The sequence below is a fragment of the Scyliorhinus canicula genome, chromosome 12 (assembly GCF_902713615.1).
Source record: "Scyliorhinus canicula chromosome 12, sScyCan1.1, whole genome shotgun sequence".
Classification (NCBI taxonomy): Eukaryota; Metazoa; Chordata; class Chondrichthyes; order Carcharhiniformes; family Scyliorhinidae; genus Scyliorhinus; species Scyliorhinus canicula.
This window is the reverse complement of record NC_052157.1, coordinates 105,503,359-105,530,408: the sequence shown is the minus strand read 5'-3', so window position 1 is coordinate 105,530,408 and position 27,050 is coordinate 105,503,359. Positions and strand designations below refer to the sequence as shown.

Here is a 27,050-nt window from a genome sequence, read left to right as displayed (position 1 = left end):
TTTAATCAGCCAATATAAAGTAAAGGCTACAACATGGTTGACAGCTCAAAAGTCCCAGTCCAGGGCGAATTTACGAGCCCCAGCTGGATGGGCCTCCGCCCATTGGGTGGGGGGTGTTTATATTGCATGAGTCACACAGGGAGATAACATTCATACAGAGGCCGCTGATCTGGAAACCCAATCACCTCAGAGGAACATGATCAGGCGCACGCGCAGTGAACACTACGGGACGGCGCGTGCGTGGTGAGGGGTGGGCACGGCGCGCACGGCGCGCACGGCGCGGTGACGTATCATCGCGTAGCCGTAGCCTGGCCAATCTGTGCGTGCGCGAGAGTACTGGCGCGAGTTTTGTTCTCTTCAGACAGCTGTCTCTCCGAGGGAACCTCTAAGGCAGCCGGAGGCCTCGCTGTATAATTGTCACGGTCTTGTTTACCAGGTAAGCAATTTGACACGTCCTGCATTATTATTTTGAACTGTGCGGGAGTTGCAATCGTATGGATGACACAGTGGTTAGCACGGCGGCCTCACACCGCCAGAGACCGGGAGCGGGAGTCTCCCTTACCCGGCGGGAGTCTCCCTTACCCGGCGGGGGCGGGAGTCTCCCTTACCCGGCGGGGGCGGGAGTCTCCCTTACCCGGCGGGGGCGGGAGTCTCCCTTACCCGGCGGGGGCGGGAGTCTCCCTTACCCGGCGGGGGCGGGAGTCTCCCTTACCCGGCGGGGGCGGGAGTCTCCCTTACCCGGCGGGGGCGGGAGTCTCCCTTACCCGGCGGGGGCGGGAGTCTCCCTTACCCGGCGGGGGCGGGAGTCTCCCTTACCCGGCGGGGGCGGGAGTCTCCCTTACCCGGCGGGATGGAGTGGCGTGAACCACTCCAGCGTCGGGCCGCCATCGCACCTTTAGAGACCAAGCCCTAACATTGAGGAGCAAGGCCCGTGCCGGAGTGGCCCCGCCAGCGGGGATGGCCTTTGGCGCCACGTCAGCGGGGCCGAAGGGTCATCCCGCGCGTATACAGGGGAGGAGGTCACTTCCGCCATGGTGCAGACTATGGCGAAGGCAGAAGGAAAAGAGTGCCCCCATGGCACAGGCCCGCCCGCCGATCTGTGGGTCCTGATCGTGGGCCAGGCCACTGTGGGGGTAACCCCCGGGGCTGGATCACCCCACGCTCCCCCGGAGCCCGCCTGCGCTGCCTGGTCCCGCCGGTAAGGTAGGTGGTTTGATTCACGCCGGCGGGAGAGGCATGACAGCGGCGGGACTTCGACCCATCGCGGCCAGAGAATCGCCTGGTGGGGGGGGGGGGGGGGGCCTGCTGACTGGCGATTCCCGCCCCCGCCGAATCTCTGGTGCCGGAGACTTTGGGAGACGGTGGGGGCAGGATTGAGTCCGGCCCCTGCCGTTTCTCCGACCCGGCAGGGGGTCAGAGAATCCCGCCCCCGGGGTCAATTCCCACATTGTTCGACTGTCTGCACTTTATCCCCATGTCTTGCCTGGCTTTCCTCTGGGTGCCCTTGCTGCTTTCTGTGGAAGAGAATTCCAAAGGCTAATTGTGGGAAGCAAGAAGTCAAACATTAGCTTTTGGAACACTGCTCCTTCCTCAGGTGAATGAAGAGTTAGGTTCCAGGAACATACCTGGAACAGCTGGAACATACCTATTCATTCACTTGAGGAAGGAGCAGCGATCCGAAAGTTTGTGTTTGAAACAAACCTGTTGGACTTTAATCTGGGCAGCAGGCTAGCACAAGTGGATAGCACTGTGGCTTCACAGCGCCAAGGTCCCAGGTTTGATTCCCCGCTGGGTCACTGTCTGTGCAGTCTGCACGTTCTCCCCGTGTCTGTATGGGTTTCCTCCGGGTGCTCTGGTTTCCTCCCACAGTCCAAAGATGTGCAGGTTAGTTGGATTGGCCATGCTAAATTTCCCTTAATGACCAAAAAGGTTAAATGTGGTTATTGGGTTACGGGGATAGGGTGGAAGTGAGGACTTAAGTGGGTCAGTGCAGACTCGATAGGCCGAATGGCCTCCTGCACATAGAACATTGCAGCGAAGTACAGGCCCTTCGGCCCTCGATGTTGCGCCAACCTGTGAAACCACTCTAAAGCCCATCATCCATATGTTTATCCAATGACCATTTGAATGCCCATAGTGTTGGTGAGTCCACTGCAGGGAGGACATTGCACGCCCTTACTACTCTCTGAGTAAAGAACCTACCTCTGACATCTGTCCTATATCTATCTCCCCTCAATTTAAAGCTATGTCCCCTCGTGTTGGTCATCATCATCCAAGGAAAGAGACTCTCACTGTCCACCCTATCTAACCCTCTGACTATCTTATATGTCTTTATTAAGTCACCTCTCAGCCTTCTCCTCTCTAACGAAAACAACCTCAAGTCCCTCAGCCTTCCCTCATAAGATCTTCCCTCCATACCAGGCAACATCTTGCTAAATCTCCTCTGCACCCTTTCCAATGCTGCCACATCCTTCCTACAATGCGGTGACCAGAATTGCACGCAATACTCCAAATGCGGCCGCACCAGGGTTTTGTACAGCTGCAACATGACTTCATGGCTCCAAAACTCAATCCCTCTACCAATAAAAGCTAACACATTGTACGCCTTCTTAACAACCCTCTCAACCTGGGTGGCAACTTTCAGGGATCTATGTACATGGACATCGAGATCTCTCTTCTCATCCACACTACCAAGAATCTTACCATTAACCTGGTACTCTGCCTTCCTTTTATTCCTTCCAAAATGAATCACCTCACACTTTTCTGCATTAAACTCCATTTGCCACCTCTCAGCCCAGTCCTGCCGCTTATCTATGTCCCTCTGTAACTTCCTTCTGCACTGTCCACAACTCCACCGACATTAGTGTCATCTGCAAATTTACTCACCCATCCTTCTACGCCCTCCTCCAGGTCACTTATAAAAATGACAAATAGCAGTGGCCCCAAAACAGATCCTTGTGGTACACCATGAGTAACTGGACTCCAGGCTGAACATTTCCCATCAACCACCATCCTTTGTCTTCCAGCTAGCCAATTTCTGATCCAAACTGCTAACTCACCCTAAATCCCATGCCTCTGTATTTTCTGCAATAGCCTACCATGGGGAACCTTATCAAATGCTTTACTGAAATCCATATACATCACATCAACTGCTTTACCCTCGTCCACCTGTTTGGTCACCTTCTCAAAGAACTCAATAAGGTTTGTGAGGCGCAACCCATGCAACTGTAAGACTTCTTACTGTGTGGTGAATGTATTCAACTTAATGCATGAGCTGTCTGTATGATGATGTGACCCATAACCTGGAAGTGATGATACGGGCTACTTCCAGGTACTGTACTGGAACCCCAGTGGGCTCCGCCCTCATCCGGGCCATATATAGTCTGTTTGTACACTCATTTGTATAGCCGACTCTAGCAGGCGAGTTCATGGATATGAAAGCCTAATGTTCACTCGTTCTCACGGTCTCACAGTGAATTGAAGGTATAACAATTTAATATCTATAGACATCATCATGGATGCCGCTTTAAAGCCAAATAGGCTCGAACTCGATGCGCGCACGTCGGAAACCAAAGAAATCTTCGAACATTGGCTTTGCTGCTTCGAGGCCTACCTCGACTCCTTCAGAATGCCTCCCACTGGAACCCTCAAGCTGCGACTCCTCCATGGTCGGGTGAGCCATCGAATTTCTGGGATGATCGAGAAAGCAGCCACGTACGAGGCGGCGGTCACAACCCTCAAGGCGCATTTCGTGAAGCCTGTAAACGAGGTGTACGCCCGACATCTCGAGACTCTGCGTCAACGCGCTGGAGAATCGCTAGATGAGTACCTGGCTCTGGTTGTGGTAATGCAGATCTAAGCCGCACGTTCGGTGTCTCCCGCTATTTTTGGAATTTTGAGCTCTTTTGAGGGCTCGTAGCGGCGCTGGTTGGACTTTTCCCGGTGTGGGAACACATCTGCTGCGCCTATCTGCCGGTGAATGGACTGGACCAGGAGCGGGGTGGTCAAAAATCAGCTTTGGAGCAGAGAAAGGTGCAAGGCAGGAAGAACAAGCTGGTGGCGGGCGGGGAACCGGCAGCAGTGGGTGCAGGAGCTGCTCCAGTGCTGCTTCAGAGAGCTGAAAGCGGAGCTGCTAGAACCGCTAACGGCCTCGCTGGATAAGCTCATGGCGACCCAGGGTGCAGAGATCCGCTAGTTACGGCAAAAGGTCTTGGAGAATGAGGATGAAGTCCTAGGCCTGGCAGTGAAGATGGAGTCGCACGAGGCGCTCCACAAGAAATGGCAAGCGAGGATGGAGGAGATGGAGAATCGCTCGCGGCAGAAGAACTTGCGGATCCTGGGCCTCCCGGAGGAGCTGGAGGGTTCGGACCTGGGGGCCTATGTGGTCTTGATGCTGAACTCGCTGATGGGAGTGGGGTCCTTCCAAAGGCCCTTGGAGCTGGAAGGTGCCCATCGGGTGTTGGTGAGGAAGCCCAGGCCGAACGAGCCGCCAAGGGCGGTGCTGGTCTGTTTTCACCGCTTCGCCGACTGAGAATGCGTGCTGAGATGGGCTAAAAAGGAGAGGAGCAGCAGGTGGGAGAATGCAGAGGTCCGGATTTATCAGGACTGGAGCGCGGAGGTGGCGAAGAAAAGGGCTTGTTATAACTGGTCGAAGGCAGTGCTGCACAAGAGAGGGGTGAAGTTTGGCCTGTTACAGCCGGCATGTCTCTGGGTGATTTTAATACAGTGCTGAACCCAGCACTGGATCGTTCTAGGTCCAGGACCGGTAAGTGGCCGGCGGCGTCCACAGTGCTGAGGGGGTTCATGGACCAGCTGGGGGGGGGGGGGGGGGCTTGGACCCTTGGAGGTTTATGAGGCTGGGGGGGTAGGGAGTTCTCGTTCTTCTCCCATGTCCATAAGGCTTACTCCCGCATTGACTTTTTTGTCCTCAGCAGGGCGCTGATTCCAAGGGTGATAGGGGCGGAGTATTCGGCGACAGCCATTTCTGACCACACTCCGCATTGGGTGGACCTGGAGCTGGGATGGGGAAGGACCAACGCCCGCTGTGGAGGTTAGAGGTGGGGCTGCTGTCGGACGAGGCGGTATGTGGACGGGTCCGGAGGTGTATAGATGGGTATTTGGAAACCAATGACAATGGGGAGGTGCAGGTGGGGGTGGTCTGGGAGGCGCTGAAGGCGGTGGTTAGGGGGGGAGCTGATTTCTATTAGGGCACAGAGGGAGAGGGGGAGAAAAGGGAGAGGCTGGTGGAAGAGATGGTAAGGGTGGACAGGAGGTACGCGGAGGTCGCGGAAGAAGGGCTTTTGAGGAAGCGGCATAGTCTCCAAGTGAAGTTTGACATATTGACCGCCAGGAAAGCGGAGATGCAGTGGAGGAGGGGGCAAGGGGCAGTATATGAGTATGGGGAGAAGGCGAGTCGGATGCTGGCCCACCAGCTCCGGAAGCTGGAGGCGGTGAGGGAGATTGGCAGAGTTAGGGATGGAGGAGGGAATCTGGTGCGGAGTGCAGGGGGCATTAATGGAGTGTTCAGGACCTTCCATGAGGAGTTATACCGGCCAGTGCCCCCTGGGGAGGAGGTAGGAATGGACCGTTTTTTGGACAAGCTGCAGTTCCTCAGAGTAGGGGAGGAGCAGACGGAGGGTCTGGGGGCACCAGTCGAGCAGGAGGAGCTGGCCAATGCGATGGGGAGTATGCAGTCAGGGAAGGCACCGGGGCCTGATGGGTTCCCGGTGGAATTTTATAAGAAGTTTTCAAACCTATTGGGCCCGCTGTGAGGACCTTGAATGAGGCAAGGGAAGGGGGTCTTGCCCCCGACGATGTCCAGGGCATTAATGTAATTGATTTTGAAGCGAGAGAAGGACCCCCTCCAGTGTGGGTCTCGCTCCTCAACGTGGACGCGAAACTGCTGGCCAAGATACTCGCCAGGAGGGTGGAGGAGGTGGTCCCGCAGGTTATTCGCGAGGACCAAACGGGTTTTGTGAAGGGGAGGCAGTTGAACGTCAATGTGCGGCGGAGATAGTGGCATCGATGAAAGCCTTTGACAGGGTGGAGTGGAGCTACCTGTGGGAGGTATTGAGGAGGTTTGGATTTGGTGAGGGATTTATTAGATGGGTGAGGCTGTTGTATAATGCTCCGGTGGCGAGCGTGGTGATGAACGGGAGGAGGCCGGAGGACTTTCGGTTGTACCGGGGGATGAGGCACGGGTGCCCCTTGTCTCCCCTGTTGTTCACGTTGGTGATTGAGCCCCTGGCCATGGCGCTGTGGGAATCGAGGAACTGGAGGGGGATTGTGCGGGAAGGGGGAGGGGGGGGTGGAGAGCACCGGCTGTCGTTGTATGCGGACGATTTATTGATGTATATTGCAGATCAGACGGGGGGGGGGTGCTGGAGGTGATGAGGATTCACGGGGAGTTTGGAGACTTCTCTGGCTATAAGCTGAATGTGGGGAAGAGTGAGCTGTTCGTGGTGCATATGGGGGACCAGGAGAAAGAGATATGGGGGCTCCCGCTGAAAAGGGCAGAGAGGAGCTTCAGATACCTGGGGGTCCAGATAGCCAGGATCTGGGGGGGCCCTGCATAGGTTAAACTTTACGAGGCTGGTGGAGCAGATGGAGGAGGAGTTCAGGAAGTGGGATGTGTTGCCACTCTCCCTAGCGGGCAGGGTCCAGTCGGTTAAGATAACAGTGCTCCCGAGGTTTCTGTTCCTCTTCCAGTGCTTACTCATCATGATCCCGAAGGCTTTCTTTAGGAGGGTCAGCAGGAGTATTACGGGGTTTGTGTGGGCGCAGAAGACCCCGAGGGTGAGGTGGGTATTTCTGGAGCGAAGTAGGGAAGTGGGTGGATTGGCGCTGCCCAACCTGTGTGGGTGTTACTGGGCTGCGAACGTGGCAATGATTCGGAGGTGGGTGATGGAGGGGGAGGGAGCCGCATGGAAGAGGATGGAAGCGGCGTCCTGTGTGGGTACGAGCTTAGAGGCGCTGGTGATGGCGCCGTTGCCGCTCCACCCGGCAAGGTACTCTACGAGTCTGGTAGTGGTGGCTACCATCAAAATCTGGGGGCAGTGGAGGCCACATAGGGGGGTAGTGAAGGCCTCAGTTTGGTCCCCGATACGGGGGAACCATCGGTTTGTACCAGGGAGGATAGATGGAAGGTTTTTGAGCTGGCACGGGGCAGGTATCAGGCGGATGGGGGACCTCTTCCTCGACGGGAAGTTTGCGACCTTAGAGGAGTTGGAGGGAAAGTGGGGTCTCCCCTCAGGGAATACCTTCAGGTATATGCAGATTAGGGCGTTTGTTAGGCGGCAGGTGACGGAGTTTCCGCTATTGGGCCAAGGGGGGTTCAGGATAGGGTGCTCTCGAGGACATGGGTCGGCGAGGGCAGGATTTCGGCAATTTATCAGGTGATGCAGGAGGAGGAGGAGGCCTCGGTGGAAGAGCTGAAAGGGAAGTGGGAGGAGGAGCTGGGAGAGGAGATAGATGAGGGGACGTGGGCGGAAGCTCTGGGGATTGTGAATTCCTCCTCCTCTTGCGCACGGCTTAGTCTAATCCAACTAAAGGTGCTGCATAGGGCGCATATGACTGGGACCAGGCTGAGCCGGTTCTTTTGGGGGGGAGCGCAGGTGTTCGGGGAGCCCAGCGAATCACACCCACATGTTTTGGGCGTGTCCGGCGTTGGAGGACTTTTGGAAGGGGGTGGCGGGGACCTTGTCAAAGGTGGTTGGCTCCAGGGTGGAACCAGGCTGGATGCTCGCAATTTTTGGGGTAGCATCGGAGCCAGGAGTGCAGGAGACGAGAGAGGCTGGTATCCTGGTCTTTGCGTCCCCAGTAGGCGCAGGATTCTTTTACAATGGAGGGATGCGAAGCCCCCGAGCCCGAAATCCTGGATCAGCGACATGGCTGGGTTCATCAAACTGGAGAGGGTCAAGTTTGCCCTGAGGGGGTCGGTGCAAGGGTTCTTCCGGCGGTGGCAGCCTTTTCTTGATTTCCTGGCGGAGCATTAGAGGGTGGTTAGCTTCAGCAGCAACCCGGTGGGGGTGGGGGGGGGGGGGCGTTTTGTTACGGGGGTTCGTTTTCATGGTTCTATGCCTATTTCTTTTTTTTCTTAATTTATTGTTTTTGTATTGGGGGGGGGGGGGGTTTACTGTTTTTCGTTGTTGGGATAAAATTTGTTGTTGAAAATTTGAATTAAAATTCTTTTTTTAAAAAAAAGATGAGTACCTGGAAAAACTGATCCTACTCGCGAGGAACTGCAGCTACCGGGCTTGGATGGCAGAGGAACACATGAAGCTACAGATCCAGGACACCTACGTGGCTGGGGTCCGATCACACTACATCAAGCTGTGCTTGCTGGAAAACGGGACCACTGACCTGCGGGACACGGTAAAGCTCCCGACCTTGTTGGAGGTGGCCTACCAGAACCTCAGTGCGTTCCCTGCGAACCTGGCAAACCCCTCGTGGTCGCGACCCCTGTCGGACTCAACTACGTCGCGGGCCTGTGCCACGTGGCTGCCAGTCCAGCCCGGGGAACCGCAGTGCTACTTCTGCGGTCAGGGTCAACACCCCCGGCAGCGTTGCCCAGCCCGTACAGCAACTGTGGGGAAGAAGGGACACTTCAGAGTCTGTCTGGGCTGACCGAAAGTGCAGAAATCGTTTACTCACAGGCCCGCAGACCCCACGACGTGGCTGCGTGTCTGCCTGGAATGCCGTCTTCAGATGTGTCATCAGACCCGTGGGGGCCACCATCTTGCCCGCTGGCTCCAACACCAACTGACACGTGCGACCGATGGGGGTGGCCATCTTCGACCCAGCCCGACACGTGTGACTCATGAGGGCCGACATTTTGTAACCCCGACCACGCGCAGCTGGGCGCAGTTACCCTTGGCCAGTCGCAGCCTTGAAAAACCCAATGATGTTTGTCCGGGTCAACTGGCATGGAACTCCTTGCCTTTTCGACTCCGGGAGCACGGAGAGCTTTGTTCACCCTGACACGGTAAGGCGCTGCTCCTTTCCCATATACCCCGCATCCCAAACCATCTCCCTTGTCTCCGGATCCCATTTGGTCCATATCCGGGGATACTGTATCGCTAACCTCGTGATGCAGGGCGCCGCACCCGCCCGTTTTAAGTTGTACGTCCTCCCTCACCTCTGCGGCCCTCCCCCCCCCCCACAGCTTGGATTAAACTTCCAATGCAGTCACCTAAGCCTGACTCTACAGTTCGGCGGACACTTACCGCCCCCTCACGGTATGCTGCCTCGCGACCCTGAAGGTCTCTTTCCACCCTCCCCCCCCTCTTTGCGAACCTCACTCCTGACTGTAAGCCCACCGCCACCAGGAGCAGGCGGTGCAGTTCCCAAGATGTGGCTTTTATCAAGTCGGAGATCCAGCGACTGTTGAGTGAAGGGATCATTGAGGCCAGCAACAGCCCCTGGAGAGCGCAAGTGGTGGTCGTCCGGACCGGGGAAAAGAACCGGATGGTTGTAGACTACAGCCAGACTTTTAACCGGTTCATGCAACTGGATGCGTACCCCCTCCCCCACATAGTGGAGATGGTCAACCAGATCGCACAGTACCGTGTGTTCTCTTTTTAAAAAAATAATTTTTATTGGAATTTTTTACAGAAAATATAAAATATAACAACAAACGATGAAATGCAACAAAATAACCCATAACTGTAACACCACCCCAAACCGTATCAACGCATGTATCACATCCCCCCCCCCAACAAGAGAACTTAACTTTCCCAGTACCCTATCATTGAGCCAGAAAGTCGAGGAAAGGTTGCCACCACCTAAAGAACCCTTGTACCGATCCTCTCAGGGCGAATTTGACCTTCTCTAGCTTAATAAACCCCGCCATGTCATTGTTCCAGGTCTCCACGCTTGGGGGCCTCGCATCCTTCCATTGTAGCAAAATCCTTCGCCTGGCTACTAGGGACGCAAAGGCCAGCACACCGGCCTCTTTCGCCTCCTGCACTCCCGGCTCTACCCCAACCCCAAAAATCGCGAGTCCCCAGCCTGGCTTGACCCTGAATCCCACCACCCTTGACACCGTTCTCGCCACCCCCTTCCAGAACTCCTCCAGTGCCGGGCTTGCCCAGTACATATGGGCATGGTTCGTTGGACTCCCCGAGCACCTGACACACCTGTCTTCACCCCCAAAGAACCTACTCATCCTCGTCCCAGTCATGTGGGCCCGGTGCAGCACCTTGAATTGGATGAGGCTAAGCCGCGCACACGAGGAGGAAGAATTAACCTTCTCCAGGGCATCAGCCCATGTCCCGTCTTCGATCTGTTCCCCCTCCCACTTAGTTTTCAGCTCCTCTACTGACGCCTCCTCCACCTCCTGCATAACCTTGTAGATATCAGATATCTTCCCCTCTCCGACCCAGAGCCCCGAAAGCACCCTGTCACTCACCCCCCTCGCGGGAAGCGAAGGGAATCCTTCCACCTGCCATCTAGCAAATGCCTTTACCTGCAGATACCTGAACATGTTTCCCGGAGGGAGCCCAAATTTCTCCTCCAACTCCCCCAGGCTCGCAAACCTCCCATCAACAAACAGGTCCCTCAGCTGTCTGATGCCCGCTCTGTACCAACCCTGAAATCTCCCATCAATGTTCCCCGGGAACCTCAAAACTCCTGAACCTGACCTATAATAGAGAAAAATGCGTTTTCCGCACAACCCGCTGATGTACCGTCAATTTCCACGAGACGAGATTGGTGAAACAATCTAGGCTTTATTGCACATGTTGTGCCTCCCCGCAGCGGGAACCAGAATGGAATCAGCCCAGGAGTGCATATACTTTTATACGCCTCCTGCTGAGCGGAGCCAGCAGGCAGGGATTTACCGTTGTACCTGTAATATACGGGCAGTGGAGTAATACATGTAATACACCACTAGTGGTGTCAACCACATTCTCCCCGTGTTTTTTTTAAAAAACAGGTCCGGCGCAGGTGACAAAAACATTACAAATTAAGTCTGTCAGGGGCTTTGACTCTCCGCCGTGATCAGCTCAATCTTGGTGGTGATGTGGGCACCAGCGACTCGGGGAGCGTGTTGTCCTCGTCTCCATCACCCCTGAGTGAATCCAGTGGGAGGACGAATCCCGCTGGGGTGGGGGCTGCGGTGAGGTTCGCTGGAGGGAGCGTGAGTGGCGCAGGGGTTAATGAGGCAACCGGGGTGGGGGCGGGGAGCAGCATCAGGTCGTTGGTGAGGACCCAGCGGGTGCCGGAGGGAGTCTGTGCCTTGGCGTCCGTCGGGGTGTGCCACGTAGGCGTACTGCGGGTTTGCATGTAGGAGGTGGGCTTTCGACCAAGGGGTACGATTTATGCCTCCGCACATGCTTCTGGAGGAGGACGGGTCCAGGAACTGTCAGCCATGTTGGCAGCGAGAACCCGGGGGTGGATTTCCTGGGGAAGGCAAACACGTGTTCGTGAAGGGTCTCATTAGTGGCGGTGCAGAGGAGCGACCAATGGAGTGGGGCACGTTGGGGAGGACCGCCTGCCAGCAGGAGACTGGGAGATTTTTAGACCACAGGGCCAGCAGGACGGCCTTCCAGACCGTCCCGTTCACCCTCGCCATCTGCCCGTTTACCCGGGGGTTGCAGCTGGTCGAGGCGATGCATTTGCTGAGCAGGAACTGACGCAGCTCATCGCTCATGAATGAGGATTCCCGATCGCTGTGGATGTAGGCGGGGAAACCAAACAGAGTGAAGATGATGTGCAGGGATTTGATTACCATGGCAGAAGTCATGTCGGGACACGGGATGGCGAAAGGTAACCGGGAGTACTCGTCAATTGCATTGAGGAAGTACACGTTGCGGTTGGTGGAGGGGAGGGGCCCTTTGAAGTCCACGTTGAGGCGTTCAAAGGGGCGGGAGGCCTTCACCAGGTGCGCTCGATCTGGCCAGGAGAAGTGCGGCTTGCACTCAGTGTAGACTTAGCAGTCTCTGGTGACGGTCCTGACCTGCTCAATGGAGTAGGGCAGGATGCGGGTCTTGCCAAAATGGAAGAACCGGGTGACCCCCGGGTGGCAGATGTCATAGTGGAGAGCCCGGAGTCGGTCCACTTGTGCGCTGGCACATGTACCACGGAATAGAGCATCAGGGGCTTGTTGAGCTTCCCCGGACGATTCAAGATCTCATAATTATCGGTGGGAGAGCTGAATCCTCCACCTCAAGATCTTGTCATTTTTGATCTTGCCCCGCTGTGTATTATTAAACATGAATGCAACCGACCGTTGGTCAGTGAGGAGAGTGAATCTCCTGCCGGCCAGGTAATGCCTCCAATGTCGTACAACGTCCACAATGGCTTGGGCCTCCCTTTCGACAGAGGAGTGCCGAATTTCGGAGGCATGGAGGGTGCGGGAAAAGAAGGCCGAGGGTCTGCCCGCCTGGTTGAGGGTGGTGGCCAGAGCTACGTCCGATGCATCGCTCTCCACCTGAAAGGGAGGGAGTCATCGACCACGTGCATCGTGGCCTTGGCGATGTCCGCCTTGATGTGGTTGAAGGCCTGGTGGGCCACAGCCGTCAAGGGAAAAACTGTGGACTTGATGAGTGGGCGGGCCTTGTCCGCATAATTAGGGACCCACTGGGCATAATACGAGAAAAGCCCCAGGCATCGTTTCAGAGCCTTGGGGCAGAGGGTGTTCCAGAAGGTTGAGGTCGGGCCCTAGGACTCCATTTTCCACTACGTAGCCAAGGAGGGCTAAGCGGTTGGTGCGGAGTTGAGCTGTGAGGTCGCGGGGCTGGGACTGATCCAGGGTGATAGAGTTGAGCTGTGGCAGATGCTGGGAGGTCCCGGGCTGGTCAGCGGTGGCGGAGATAGCGGCAGACGATGAACGGCCAGATGAGCAGGGGTCCGAAGGCGGTGTCCAAAATGGCGCCAAAGATGGCCGGGCCCACGTCGCTTGCAGAGGAGAAGATGGCGGCATCCCTGGGTCGCAAGTGGGGAGTGTAGCAACGTCGGGCCTGGAAACAGCGGCGACCAACCGGGCCTGGCAAACAGAAGCGAAGTGTCCTTTCTTCCCACAGACGTGGGAGGTCGCGCTCCACGCGGGGCAGCGCTGCCTGGGGTGTTTGTTTTGCCCGCAAAAATAACACTTTGGCCCTCCAGAGTTGGCTGACTGCCGCGCGGCGCAGGCTTGCGGTGAGTGGAGTCGGCAGCTGTTGGGGCCCACGATGCCCACAAGGGAGCCGCGCAGTCGGGGGCGTAGGACTGAACATTACGGGAAGCCACTTCTAACGAATTAGCGAGTTGCCTAGTTCCCGCAAGATCGAGCGTACCCCCTTCCATTAGCCGCTGGCGGACGTACGCAGACCTAGCGTCTCTAATTAAAAGTTCTGTGTGCTGGACTGCCGAACCTGCCTGGAAGTCGCAGTTCCTACCTCGGATGTGCAGGGCACGCCAGAAATCGTCCAGAGATTCCCCGGGGAGTTGCTGTCTCGTGGCCAGGAGGTGCCTGGCGTATACTTGATTGACTGGTCGAACATAATATCCCTTCAGGAGCTCCATCGCTTCAGAGTAGGTGGGTGCATCCCGGATGAGGGGGAAACTGTCAGGGCTCACCCGTGAACAGAGGACTTGGAGCTTCTGCGAGTCCAAGGGTTCTTCAGCAGCTGTTCTGAGATAGCTTTCGAAGCAGGCTAGCCAGTGGTCAAAGGCGGACGTAGCTTTGGCTGCTTGAGGGCTCAGCTGCAGGTGATCGGGCTTGATGCAGAGATCCATCATTTAAAAAATCTTGCTCAATAAATTGATGCACTATCAATTACCACAAAGACAAGACAATCGAGGCTTTATTGAGCAAGGTGTTGTTCCTCCTGTAGCTGGAACCAGAATAGCTGCAGCACAGGAGAGCACACACATTTATACGCCGCCTACTGGCTGGAGCCAGCAGGCAGGGATTTACCCTTGTACCTCTAATATACTGGCAGTGCCGTAATACATGTAATATACTACTAGTGGTGACTAACACAGGTATTGTGTTGTGTTGTACATGCCTGGGTTTGTCCAGGCTGGCTCCGCCTGTGGCTCCTCCCCTTGGCCTCATGTATAAAGGTGGCTAGTCTCCACCTCTGACCCAGTTTGGGTCCAGAGGCAGGAGGCTTGCTGTTTTGTCCATTAAAGCCTCAGTTACATTCATCACTCGTGTGTTTATTGATGGCTTATCACTAATGATCCTCTGAAAATAATAATCTGCCTTAAATGGTAGGCCCTCAATTTTTAGCTTATGGCTTCCTGTTCTAGATTCCTCCATGACCTCATATACATTTACAACAATAAATCTTGAAAATAATTCTTTTCTCTTTTCTCCATTCCTCAACTTGAATATTCTGAACTTCAGAAATACTCTGCAGTGCACCTGACCTCAGGAGACTAACATGTGGGATTGAAGCTCAGATGTTGCTCGCTATGTAGCTAATGATATATCAGGTTACTTAACTATTGAGCTATCAGAGATTATGTGCCTCAAACGGCACCAGGGACCCGGGTTCGATTCACGGCTTCGGTCACTGTCTGTGCAGAATCTGCACATTCTCTCCGTGTCTGTGTGGGTTTCCTTCGGATGCTCCAGTTTCCTCCCACGAGTCCCGAAAGACACGCTGTTAGGTGATTTAGACATTCTGAAATCTCCCTCAGTGTAACCGAACAGGTGTCGGAATGTGGCAACTAGGGGCTTTTCACAGTAACTTCATTGTAGTGTTAATGTCAGCCTACTTGTGACACTAATAAAGATTATTATTATTTGTCTCAATAATTCCATGCTTATTGGGTGGTACAAGGCTAATGACATGAGCAGTACATGCGATGTTCCGTTCTCGGCTAATACATTGTCCATGTTTTTTTCCAGGATGGAACAAGAGAGCATCCGAGTAATAGAGAATGAATACCCTGATTTGGTGTTGGATGCAGGCACATCCAATTTTGGGGAGCAATATAGAAAATGTATGAAGAACAAAACATTAAAAGTAATGCAGTTAAATATTATACTTCGATCCGCATGTGCTCTATTGAACTCTGGGGGTGGGATTATCACTGTGAAAGTGCTGAATGAAGATTATGACTATCATATTCATGGAATTGGATCAGATATAGAAACTGGGTTGGGTGAGTTGGTAAGTGGAGCAACAAATAAATCTTTCTTCGAATTTATTCAACAAGGCAAAACTTTGCTTATTTTTGTGCAGACATGGTGCAGTAGTAATGGTAATGAAAAGTTGCCACAACTCACTGCTATAAAAAGCAATGTCTACAAGCGATTACACAGCCGTACTATTCAACTGACTCCACTTGAATTGGAGAATTTTTTAAAAAGAGGAACCAAGCCCGTAGGAAACGGTGACAGCTCTGAAGAAGATTCCGATTCCAGCACAGAACCAGTGCAGAAAAATCACAGTTTATCTCCTGAATATGTGACTATTAAATCACCTCAGTGTATGCTAGATAGAACACAATTTCAGTATGGTGAAATATTGGGTTTCACTGAATCTACATATATTGAATTTAAAGAATTTTCAGGGGACAAGTTCTTAGAAAGGATAAAAGAGGTATTGCCAAAGTACATCTCTGCCTTTGCAAACACAAACGGAGGATTTTTAATCATTGGTGTCAACGACACCAAAAGAAAAGTTGTTGGATGTGGGCAGTTTATTGAAGATCATAGGTGTTTTGAGGAATTAGTATCCAGAACTGTACAAAAACTAAACACTGTGCACACTTGCACCACTGGAAAGGACATTAACTACAGGCTTAATGTTGCCAGTGTTCTGAAGGATTCAAAACGACGCGGCTTTTTATTAATTTTGCACGTGAAACCATTCTGCTGTGTAGTGTTTACCGACAGCCCTGACTGCTGGAAGGTAGAAAATGGCCAGATTAAAAGAGTGGAACCTGATGAATGGACTAAAACGTTGTTGACTACTGATCCTGGTAAGTGTCTTGGGTTGTATAAAATCTGATAAAGGACACCTTATACTTAGTAAACCTGGTTAAGGGAGGAATGATTTTACAGGAAAGCAGCTTCCAGATTTTCTGATCCAAAACAGTAACTAAAAGAGGAATAGTTTATGTACTATACTTAGCGATCAAGAAAATGAATACAATTGGCTGGGGATTGCTAATTCCATCTGAAAGGTATTTTTCTCTCCTTGCAGAAACGGAAGAACTCCGTTTGAATTTTCAGAAGGAATTGAGTGAAGCACCACCATGGTGTAAACCAGTGTTTTCAATCAAAGATGCTGGATGTTTGGACAAGTTACAACAGCAGCTGTTTAAAGGTTTGTAACCTTGGTGAAAATTTCATTTGATTATCAAGAATCTGTCTACTTTTAGTTTAAAAATATTCAAAGACTCGGCCTTCGCTGCCTTATCAGGAAGAGATTTCCAAAGACTCACGACCCTCAAACTGCCTCATCTCCGTTCAATGTGCAAATACAGCACCTTCATGCAACTCGCAGGGATGGGGAGCTGGTATTTCCATGCAGCTAATAGCGAAGTGGCCTAAGCTAACGAACAACTTTTTTTTAAAAAAAAGTATTTTTAATGGAATTTTAGCACTTAATATCAAACGTTGCGTATCGCTCGTTGCCACTGCACCTGTGGCAATAGTCCCAGTAATCATCTTGGCCAGTAATCAGCATTGAGGATGACTTGCTTCCATTCTGGGGAGGTGGGTTCTGCAGTAGCTAAATAGTTCAATCCTGGATTTGCAGTCTCTGCCACAGGTTTCGCAGGTGCTGCTTGATGAAGTGGGTGGGACGCTCTGGATTCTGCACTCTCCTTCCCGCTGTTTATGCTTGGCCTCTGCGTACTCCACCCTATGACACTCGAAGTGATTGGCACCTTCTCAGATGATTTTTCTCTCGCTTACACATTCTAAGGCAAGCAATTCCCACTTGTAGGTGAGATGTTGCATTTATTCGGGGGATTTCAGGGGCACTTACAATTTTTTTTTATAAAGGTGCAGGCTGGTAGAGATTTAGTTTGAGGCACATTCTCTCGTATGCCACGGTGAATGCGTGAACGATGGCTTGTAGCTTGTCCTCTGAATGTTTGCACACAGGCATTGTCTGCGTACTGCAGCTCGATGAATGAGGTTGGGGGTCTTGGTTCTGGCCTGGAGGCGTCGGAGGTTGAACAGTTTCCCGCTTGAGGGTGTTTGCACACGTGTTGGGTCTGTGGTGGTTCCATTGGTGAGGAACATGACGTGAATGTCACCATGGAGCAAGCAGAGAATGGTGACTAATTTCCTCAGGCAGCTGAATTTGAGGAGGATGTTCCACAGTCCCTCACGGTTGTCAGAGAAGCCTTTGAGAGATCAAAGAAGGCCATGTACAAAGATTGATGCTGCTCCCTGCAATTTTCCTGGATCCATCACGTGCTGAAGATCATATCAGCCATGATTGAATGGGGGGGAGCAAATTCAATGGGCCGAGTGGCCTAATTCTGCTCCTATGTCTTATGGTCTTGTATGTATTGAGCCTCTTGATGGGCGGAAACAGCATTGAGACTCGGAGGAGCTCTGCAGCCACTGGAAGGAGGCGGTTGAGTAGCTGCCCCGCCCCCCAATTCCTGTTGCGATTTGTCCAGTGGGATCCTGACTTTTTCAAAAAGTACTCCATAGATGTCACCACATTTGGCGTGCCATCCTCCCCCCAACCAGCTTGGTGCTAGTGTCATGTCTAAGAGGGTGTGTCCAGTTAGCTGGAGGAATGCCTTGGTCTCTTTGCAGAGAAAATCTCACAGCTGCAGTTATTGGAGTCCGTTCCATGTTGGAAGTTAGAATTTCTCTGATAGCTCACCCAGGGTCGCTACCCGACTATCCATGTACATGTCCTTCTCCGCCAAAGCCCGGGGCGGAATTCTCCGCAAGGCCCGACGCCATCGTGAAACCCGGAGAGGCACACGACGGCGTCGGAAGTCTCTCCCGGCCCCCTATTCTCCACTCCCCGGGGGATAGGAGGGCTGTACCGGGAAACTCTGCCGCCGGGCCTTGTCCCTGGCTTCAAGGCCCAGCGCGCCAAGAATGACGCCGCGGCAGTGCCTAATGACGTCAGCCGTGCATGCACGGGCTGGGCAGCTTAAACCCGCGCATGCGCGGTTGCAGTCTTTCCCCTCAGCCGCCCCGCAAGACGTGGCGGCTTGATCTTGCGGGGCGGCGGAGGGGAAAGAGTGCGTCCCCTTGAGACGCCGGCCCGACGATCGGTGGGCACCGATCGCGGGCCCGTCCCTTCCCGAGCACGGTCGTGGTGCTCGATCCCCCCACAGGCCCCACACTTACCTGGCGCGCCATGTTCACGACAGCAGCGACCAGGTGTGGTTGCCGCCGTCGGGAACAACAGGCCGCTCGGCCCATTCGGGCCAGAGAATCGCGGGCATTTCTCCGAGCAGTGTGTCGCAAAACCAGACACGCCATTTTGGGGGGGTGGGAGAATAGCAGGAGGAACGGGAGCGTACCTCCCGCTATTCTTCCACCCATCGTGGTTGCGGAGAATCGCACCCCCTATATGTGTAGTGTGTGTCTGTGCATGTGTTGGGTGCAGCGTGAATCATTGAACATCTCCCTTAAGTGCGAGGCCAGTGCTATTGTGAATATTTTGTAAAAGTCAACCCGGGGCTAATCTGGTCCCAACGCCTTCTCTGACTGCATGGTTCCAGCTCCTATTTCTTGTCTTCTCCCACCACTCATATCCAGACCGTTGAGGAAATATTTCATTCCCGAGTTCCCCTCCAGGGGCTCAGAGGTGTACATGCCTCGGTAAAGTTTGCAAAGGCCTCGTTAACGTCATTTGGGGCCGCAACATTCCTACTGCTCCTTCCCCTGAACTGCACTATTTCTTTCGAAATAGTCTGTTTCCTTAGTTGGTGTGCCAGCAGGTGACTGTCTTGGTCTCCACGCTCATAATAGGCCCCCCTGCGCTTGGTGGAGCTGGTGGGCCGCTTTCCCGTGGAGAGCAGATCAAATTCCATCTGCAACTTTTTCATCTCTGCTAGCAATTCCAAGGTTAGGGCATGGAGGGCCGCTGATATATTTCCAGTATGGAGTCGATCAGCCTGGTTCCACTTTCCTTCCTGTCCCTAAGAGTCCTTAGCTCTTAATTCCCCCTGATCGCTGACTTCAGTGCCTCCCAGAACGCGGAGCGAGACCTCCCCGTTCTAGTTGCAGGTTAAGTAGCCTTCAGTGTATTGTGATATTTTTTCCACAGAATTCCTTATCGGCAAGGAGAGTTGTGTCCAGACTATGTTCCATGGGCTCCTGGGTGATTGAACCTCCATGAGTCTACCCCCCATGCCCCATCTGTTCCAAAAAGGCATTTAGTTCTTTTGTCATTCCTAACATAGCTCCCGTCCTAGGGTTGGATCTGTCCATTTTCGAGTCCTGGGCGCAATTAACATTCCCCCATGATGAGTCGGTGGGTGTCCAGCTCAGAGACTTCTGCCATTATTTTCTTGACGAACTCTGCGTCTTCCCAGTTTGGCACGTATGTACTTGCCAGAATTACCGGGGCCCCTTCCAGGGTCCCGCTTGCCATTACAAATCTGCTTCCTGGGAACAGCTTGTCACTATGAACGCTACTCTCTTATTAACTAGCCAGCCCCCACCCCCCTTTCCCTCGTGTTAAAGCACGCGGGAATGTTTGTCCCACCCAGCCTTTCTTTATCCTGTCAGTCCCTCTTTTTAAAAATGTATTTTAGTACAAATATGTGTAAAAACAGTGACAGATACAACATATTTCACAAACTCACAGTCCACAATTTGTACAATTCTTCCCCTTTTTATCCCCACCTTCCCGTCCGCCGCTAGTTCCTCAAGCATTGTCACGAACAACCCCACCATGTCTCGAAGCCCTCCTCTGACCCCCCTCAACTCAATTTTGACCTTTTCCAACCGGAGAAGGTCAGATGGGTCCCCCAGCCAGGCCGCCTCCCCCAGTCGTGTCTCTGACCTCCAATTCAGCAAGATCCTTCGCTGAGCAACTAGAGAGGTGAAGGCCACGACATCGGCCCCCTTCCCCTCCATCAGCTCCGGCATTTCCGATATCCCAAAGATCGCCACCACTGGGTCCGGCCTGACCTCCACCCCCACAATTTTGGACAATGTCACAAACACTGCTTCCCAGTACCCCTCCATCTTCCCGCAGACCCAGAACATGTGTGCATGATTTTCCAGGCCCTCGCCCACACTTCTCATACTCGTCAATCACACTTCGAAAGAACCCACTCATCCTCGCCCGAGTCATATGCACCCTGTGCACCAACTTCAACTGAATCAAGCTTATCCTCATGCAGGACCTCAAACTGGATCCCCTACAGGATTTCTTCTAGTCCACTCTGCCCCCTCCACCCTTCACCACCATCACCTCACCTTTTCCACATTCACTGCCCGATAGTAGTGCACCAGATTCGGGAGCGCTAACCCTCCTTTCTGCCTTGCCAGCAGGGCCCTCTTTACCCTTCAGCACCTTCTCCGCCCATACAAACTCCAAAATCGTCATCCAGAAGAAGGCCTTCGGGAGAAAAATCGTAACGGTCTGGAAAACAAACAGGAAACTTGGCAGCAACCTGCATACTCCCTGCTAGTGTTAGGTGTAGTATGTCCCATCTCTTAAAATAACCCCAAATCTCCTCCATCAACGTTGTCAAATTCCACTTGGACATGGTAGTCCCATTCCCTCATTCGACTTGCATAGGTCCCTGAGGACCTCCACCTCCAAGGACACAATACGGTCAGTCTGGTCGGACACCATCGTCTCCACCTCTCAAATCTTTGCCACTTGTGCCTCAAGACGCTTCTCAACTCGGTCCATCAATCCTCGCAGAGCTGCTACTGCTTCCTCAATGGCCTTCGACCAGTCATCGTGCATCTCCTTCGTTTGCTGGCAAAAATTCATCCTTGATGAAGGCCATCAACTGTTCCATCCGAGCCTTTCCCACTGGCATCGACCCTTCCCCCTCCTCCGTTTTTGCTTGTTGCTGCGCCGCAGGTCCCTTCCATTCCTTAGCCAGGCCTTTGTTTTTTGCCTGGTCTGGTTGCCAGTAGACATGTCAGTCCTGGGGAGGATCTCTCCCTCCACACCTTCACAAGGTTCCTGCTGGAGCGGCCCCACTATCGACTATCAAGTGAACAAACCAATGTCTTTGAGCTGTAGCTGCCCTGTGAACGACCACTCACCCCATGCCGCCACCGGAAGTCCCCTTGGGTGTATCTCTTGCAAGAAGGCTACGTCCACTGTCAGGCTTTTGAGATGGGTGAGGACTCTGGATGTTTTCACCAGCCCGTTGAGCTCCTTGCGTTCCATGTGATTATCCTGATGGGGGTGTTCTGTTGTCTCCCCCCCCCACCCCCAAACACCTGTGGCTGTAGTCTACCTCCAGGGCCTTGGCGAAGCCCTCCTTCCCAAGCATCATCGCTATGTATTTTGTGGGGCTCCTCCACACTTCCTGCAGCCCCACGATCTGCAGACCTGTTTTCTTGGTCGTTGACTTTTTCTCTCTGCCCCTTTTGAGTCTGATCAGCCTCAATACCTCGACTTCAAGAGCTGCAATCCGGTCTCCTTGGTCTGTGGCGACATTTTCCAGGTCCTGCCCCATTGCCTCCTGGGCCTCCGCTCCATTTTGCCATTGCCTCCTTTATGGGGGCCATCACGGCCTCTACTGCCAACCCCACGGCAGCCAGGAGGCCCTCCTGCATTGCCTCCCTGTGCTTCTGGAGCTCAGTGGTGATAAACCTCATCATTTTTTTCATCAGAGCCTGGGTCGGACGTCGCCAGTTCCGGTCACAATACACCAAGGCTGAGATTTCCTTCTCCTTGCTTATGCTGTTTTTCCGACTGAATATCTGGTTCCTCGGCATCCTGACTGGCACTGCAGTTGATGAGGGACGGGGGCGTGGTTTGGGGGATTTGTTTCAGCTTCTGGTGTCCATTTGATAGGATTGAAAGGCCAAAACCAAAGTTCCTAGACGAGAGCCACCTTTCGTGTGACTGCTCAGTTCATGGCCGCCACTGGAAGTCGCTATCCAACAACTTGACGTGATTCACAATTAGAACATAGAACAGTACAGCACAGAACAGGCCCTTCAGCCCTCGATGTTGTGCCGAGCAATGATCACCCTACTCAAACCCACGTATCCACCCTATACCCGTAACCCAACAACCCCCCCCATACCTTACTTGTTAGGACACTACGGGCAATTTAGCATGGCCAATCCACCTAACCCGCACATCTTTGGACTGATGGAGGAAACCGGAGCACCCGGAGGAAACCCACGCACACACGGGGAGGACATGCAGACTCCGCACAGACAGTGACCCAACCGGGAACCGAACCTGGGACCCTGGAGCTGTGAAGCATTTATGCTAACCATCATGCTACCGTGCTGCCCATAAATTCTGAGGATACTTCCTTGTAATGTTGCTGGACGATTTAACATAATAATAGCATGTCTTGTTCAAATCCCATTCAACCTTTTCACAAGGGGCTTTCATTCAGTATTATATATTTGATATTTCGTTTTTTTCTTTACAGTGGAATTTAACTCAAGTGGAATCACTGTAATACCAGACCACTTGTCTGAGGAATTGTTTAAAGGTTATCCAGGTCTGGAGAAACTGCTACCCAAAATGAAACCTACAGGAGGTCAGGGAGTTCTGATTTTCTCCCGAAGTTGGGCTGTTGACATTGGCCTGCCAAAGAACTGGGATGTAATCTGCGATGTACTGCTTGTCAGCACAAAGAGCGCTCCACTATTGTACACCATTGTCAAACATGCAAGTGAAGAAGTTTTCAAGTATTCAAAAGACACGGCGTTTTCAATCAAAAACAAACTGGTGAATCCAGGTGGTTATGCAGGAAAACTGTGCGTAATTCCCAAAATCCATTTGTATCGTGAACGTGAATCAGTTCAAGGCGGTAATGCACCTACCGTGCGATTGGACAATCTCCGGGAGGCTAAGAGGAATTTAGAAGTTCAGTACCCGAGTGCTTATAGCTCTTTAAAAAGGAATGATATCAAAGCATTGCTGAGAGCACTGACTATTGTTCTATTGAGTTTCAGATCCAGCCTAAGTGATCAGCTTGGCTGTGATTTTCTCAATCTGCTAACATTAGAGCAATTTCAGATTCTTCATTCAAAACACAATATTGAGAAATGCAAAAAGCTCTTTGTGCACGGCCTTCCTGGAACTGGCAAAACAATTATAGCTGGACAGCTCATTGAAAGAATTATCAACACCTTCCACTGTCAACAAGACGAGGTGCTTTACATTTGTGAAAATAATCCACTGAAGAAATTTGTTTTTTTTTTTTTTTAAATAATTTTTATTGAAAGAGTTTTTCCATACAAACATTTACCCCTACTAATTTTTAAATTATTTACAACACAATCCCTCTAGGCAAATGTCCCTCCCTCGCCCGCCCTCTCGTGCGCACCAGTCCTCCCCTCCCCCCCCCCAGGCAACCTTAACAAACAAGGCAGCCTACAGTTTCAGACATGAGCAGCGAGCAGACTTGCCCGCGTTACAGTCGTGCATGTCCCCCCACGACCACTGAAGAAATTTGTGAGGTAAAGTTTATATTTTTTATAACTTTAAAACCAGAGATAAATGTACTGATGTATTTTTATAGTTCGGATCATGGGTGATGTAGAATAATGAATTCTTCTCATTCCTGTTTTTAGCAAGTCCAAATATCAATCAACAGAGCCTTTACCCTTCAGCGAAAGGCATCAACAGTAATAAAGTTAGTTAGCTTCGGCTTTAGTTGTGCCTCGTTCCAGTCATTGGCCTCCGCTGCAAACGGAAGTGAATTACGACCAACGACTGTCCACTCTTGAAGTGACCAATTTGATCAAGTCACATGACCTCAGATTGTGAGGAAAGACAGTAAAACATAAAAGCTTCTCAAGTAGGCAGGGGTTTTCCTGAGCAAGTTTCAATAAATTAATAGAAGCCAGTGGAGTTGGCGCCTGTGTGCAATGAGTGCCAGTTAATCAGGGAGCACAGGTCACAGTGATTTGGGGGGGGGGGGGGGTGCACCAGTCACAAATCAAATTACAGACTGAAAGTGGACATCTAACTTACCAGGAAAGATATTGGTAGTCATTTTATAAACAGGCACTCATTGCACACAAGGCGCCAACTCCACTGGCTTCTGTTAATTTATTGAAACTTGCTCAGGAAAACCCCTGCCTACTTGAGAAGCTTTTATGTTTTACTGTCTTTCCTTACAATCTGAGGTCATGTGACTTGATCAAATTGGTCACTTCAAGAGTGGACAGTCATTGGTCGTAAACAAGATCACCATAATCAAAACAGGCAGATAGACATCTGAACTAGGATGTATCTGCTAGAGTGAGTAAGCAGGGCTTATTGTTTTTACAGAAAACCAAGTCTAGACTTAATCTTAGCTTGTAAAATGTCAATGTGGGAAGTAAACATCAAAGCATGGCCCGGCCACATTCCAAGATACTTGTATGTGGAAACGTGCTCCGTTTCGGAGTCATCAAGCTTTAAAATTGTCATCACAGATGGAGTCAGACTTTTTCCTATTAAACCGCATAAGCTTGGTTTTAGTTGAATTCAGCAGAAGATTGAAACCAAACAATATCCAAAATGCTTCACAGCTGATGAAATCTTTTTGAAGATTACTCACTGTTGTAATGTATACAACACAACGACACAGAAAACCTTTACAAACAGCAATGTCATAATGACCAGGCAATCTGTTTTAGATCTTGATGAGGAGCAAGCATTGACACCAGGGAGAACTCCCCTCCACTTCTTCAAAATGGGAGCATGGAATTGTTTAGATTAATCTGACAAGGCAATCAAGGTATTAATTTAACATCACTTCCAAAAGACAGCGGCCTTGATTCTCTGCTGCCCACCAGTGGTAGTGAGGCCCCGAAGCGGCGGAGAATCGAAAAATCAGGATCAGCACCATGCTAAAAGCCATTCATTCATTTTTAGTAGTGGACTGTGATTGACAGCTCCCACAAAATAGCTGCATCCTTGATTCATTCATCACCCTTCATGGATGAGTGATTCTAAGTGCTGAAACCCTAGTGTTTACAAAGATCAACCACATCAAAGAGCAGTAAGTACATTTCAATCACACGCTTGAGTGACTGGATGGCTTGAGATGGCGGTCCAATAGCATCACAAGCGATACTAAATTGCTTCCTGACTTGCGCTCCCAGAGGGAACATAAATCAGTAGCAAATCTCCTCCTTGGAGAGAACATAGCCTCCCAAACGGAGAATCTTGCCCAGTAGCTCTGACAATGCACCACTCCTTCAGTACTGCATCAGAGTGTCTGGATTTTGTGCTAATGTTTCTGGAGTGAGACTTGAGGCTCTACAACTTTCTGGCTGAGTTTAGAGTGTTGCAGCAGAACACATCTGAAAACCCATCCCAGAAACAGCTGGGTTGGACACCTAGATGTGTAAGATTTATCATGTATTGCTTTTGAAATATCTTTTTGTCACTCAAAGCTGTTTATCAGTGGAATCTAAAGTAAAATGGAATTTATTTTTTAGCAAAAACACAAATTGCACCTGTGTTACAAGGAAGAAATTTATGGATAGCCATTACCCAAAAGTGAAACACATTGTCGTTGATGAAGCTCAAAACTTCCGCACTGAGGATGGTGACTGGTACGGTAAAGCTGAAAAACTCAGAACAGATGAAGAGACACATCTTAATGGACCAGGAGTCTTCTGGATTTTCATGGATTACTTCCAGGTGTCCCATATTTTTTCAAATGGATTGCCCAATTTTGAAGCTCAGGATCCAAGAGAGGAATTGACGAAAGGAGTCCGGAATGCCAGGAAAATACATGAACTTGTGCATTTGAACATGAAGAAGATTATTGAGTTACCAAAAAACAGAATGAGACATGAGTTTCTCACCAAATTAGCTGATGAGGCTGATTGTGGACATTCTTTACCTGGGAAGGTTAAGATATTTCAAAAGCCAAGAAAGGAAATTGCAAAATACATAGGGACCAAAATAAAGCATTACCTTGAGTCAGGCAATACAACAAAACAGATGGCTATTCTGTGCAGTACAGGAGAAAACTGCAGCATTTACAGAAATCTATTGCAGCAGGAACTCAAAACATTGAAACTAGATTTTGCAAAAGCAGATGACTTTGATCATCCCTCGAACACCATTATTTTGGACAGTGTTCGCCGATTTTCAGGTTTAGAAAAGCCCATTATATTTGGTATTAATCCTGTACCTCACCAGACACAGAGTGAATTAACTGCTAATATTTTAGTCTGCTTGGCCTCGCGTGCTATGACGCAGCTTCACGTGTTATATGAAAAGTAAGTCGAGTAGCCCCAGTTTTCCTCCACTGTGAAATCTGTACCTGAATACTATTAGTATCTTTCATTTTCATCAGACACTCATTGGTGAACCAGTAGTACCTGATTTACATTTGGCTGAATCCAGGGGCATAGGAACAGCTGGAAAAGAAAACGGTGAACAAGTGAATTAAAAGCTGTGGCAATAATTAAATGGATACACAAAGGGGTAACTTTTTAAACATTGAGTCACATTTATTGAAATAATTGTCAAATTGGCTTTGAATATGTTTCTTGCAGGATAAGGAATAAAATCAGTTTATGGAATCATCCCAAGAGCTTTAGTTGCAGAGTGATAATAGCAATCATTATACCATTCAAAAAGATAAATAATCAGAACAGGAAGCTACATAATATTTTAAGTACAATTGCTGATTTACTGAGGCTCAGCTGTTGAGTATGTTCAAAGCTGAGGTTGATAGATTTCTAAATACCAATGACATCAAGGAATACAGGGACAGTATGAGAAGATGTAGTTGAGAGAGAAGATCATCCATGATCTTGTTAAATGGCAGAACAGGCCCAATACTTCTTCCATCGGGCAGGTGATACAGAAGTCTGAGAACACGCACAGACTCAAAAACAGCTTCTTCCCCACTGTCACCAGACTCCTAAATGACCCTCTTATTGACTGACCTCATTAACACTACACCCTGTATGCTTCATCCGATGCCAATGCTTATGTAGTTACATT

At 51.2% G+C, this 27,050-nt stretch overlaps 1 protein-coding gene across 2 annotated transcripts; it reads left to right on the top strand.

Moving 5' to 3' along the window:
• Window positions 1-332: 332 nt before the first annotated feature.
• Window positions 333-27,050, top strand: LOC119974753 (schlafen family member 13-like). Of its 2 annotated transcripts, XM_038813951.1 has the most exons (6): window positions 333-436; window positions 8,204-8,983; window positions 14,840-15,918; window positions 16,143-16,265; window positions 22,516-23,283; window positions 25,522-27,050. In XM_038813951.1, exons 2-6 carry the CDS (start codon window positions 8,925-8,927, stop codon window positions 26,319-26,321), a joined length of 2,829 nt encoding a protein of 942 aa, XP_038669879.1. In that variant the 5' UTR covers window positions 333-436; window positions 8,204-8,924; the 3' UTR covers window positions 26,322-27,050. The 2 variants fall into 2 exon arrangements, with proteins under 2 accessions (XP_038669879.1, XP_038669880.1); XM_038813952.1 differs by lacking the exon at window positions 8,204-8,983 and having other exon boundaries at window positions 396-436.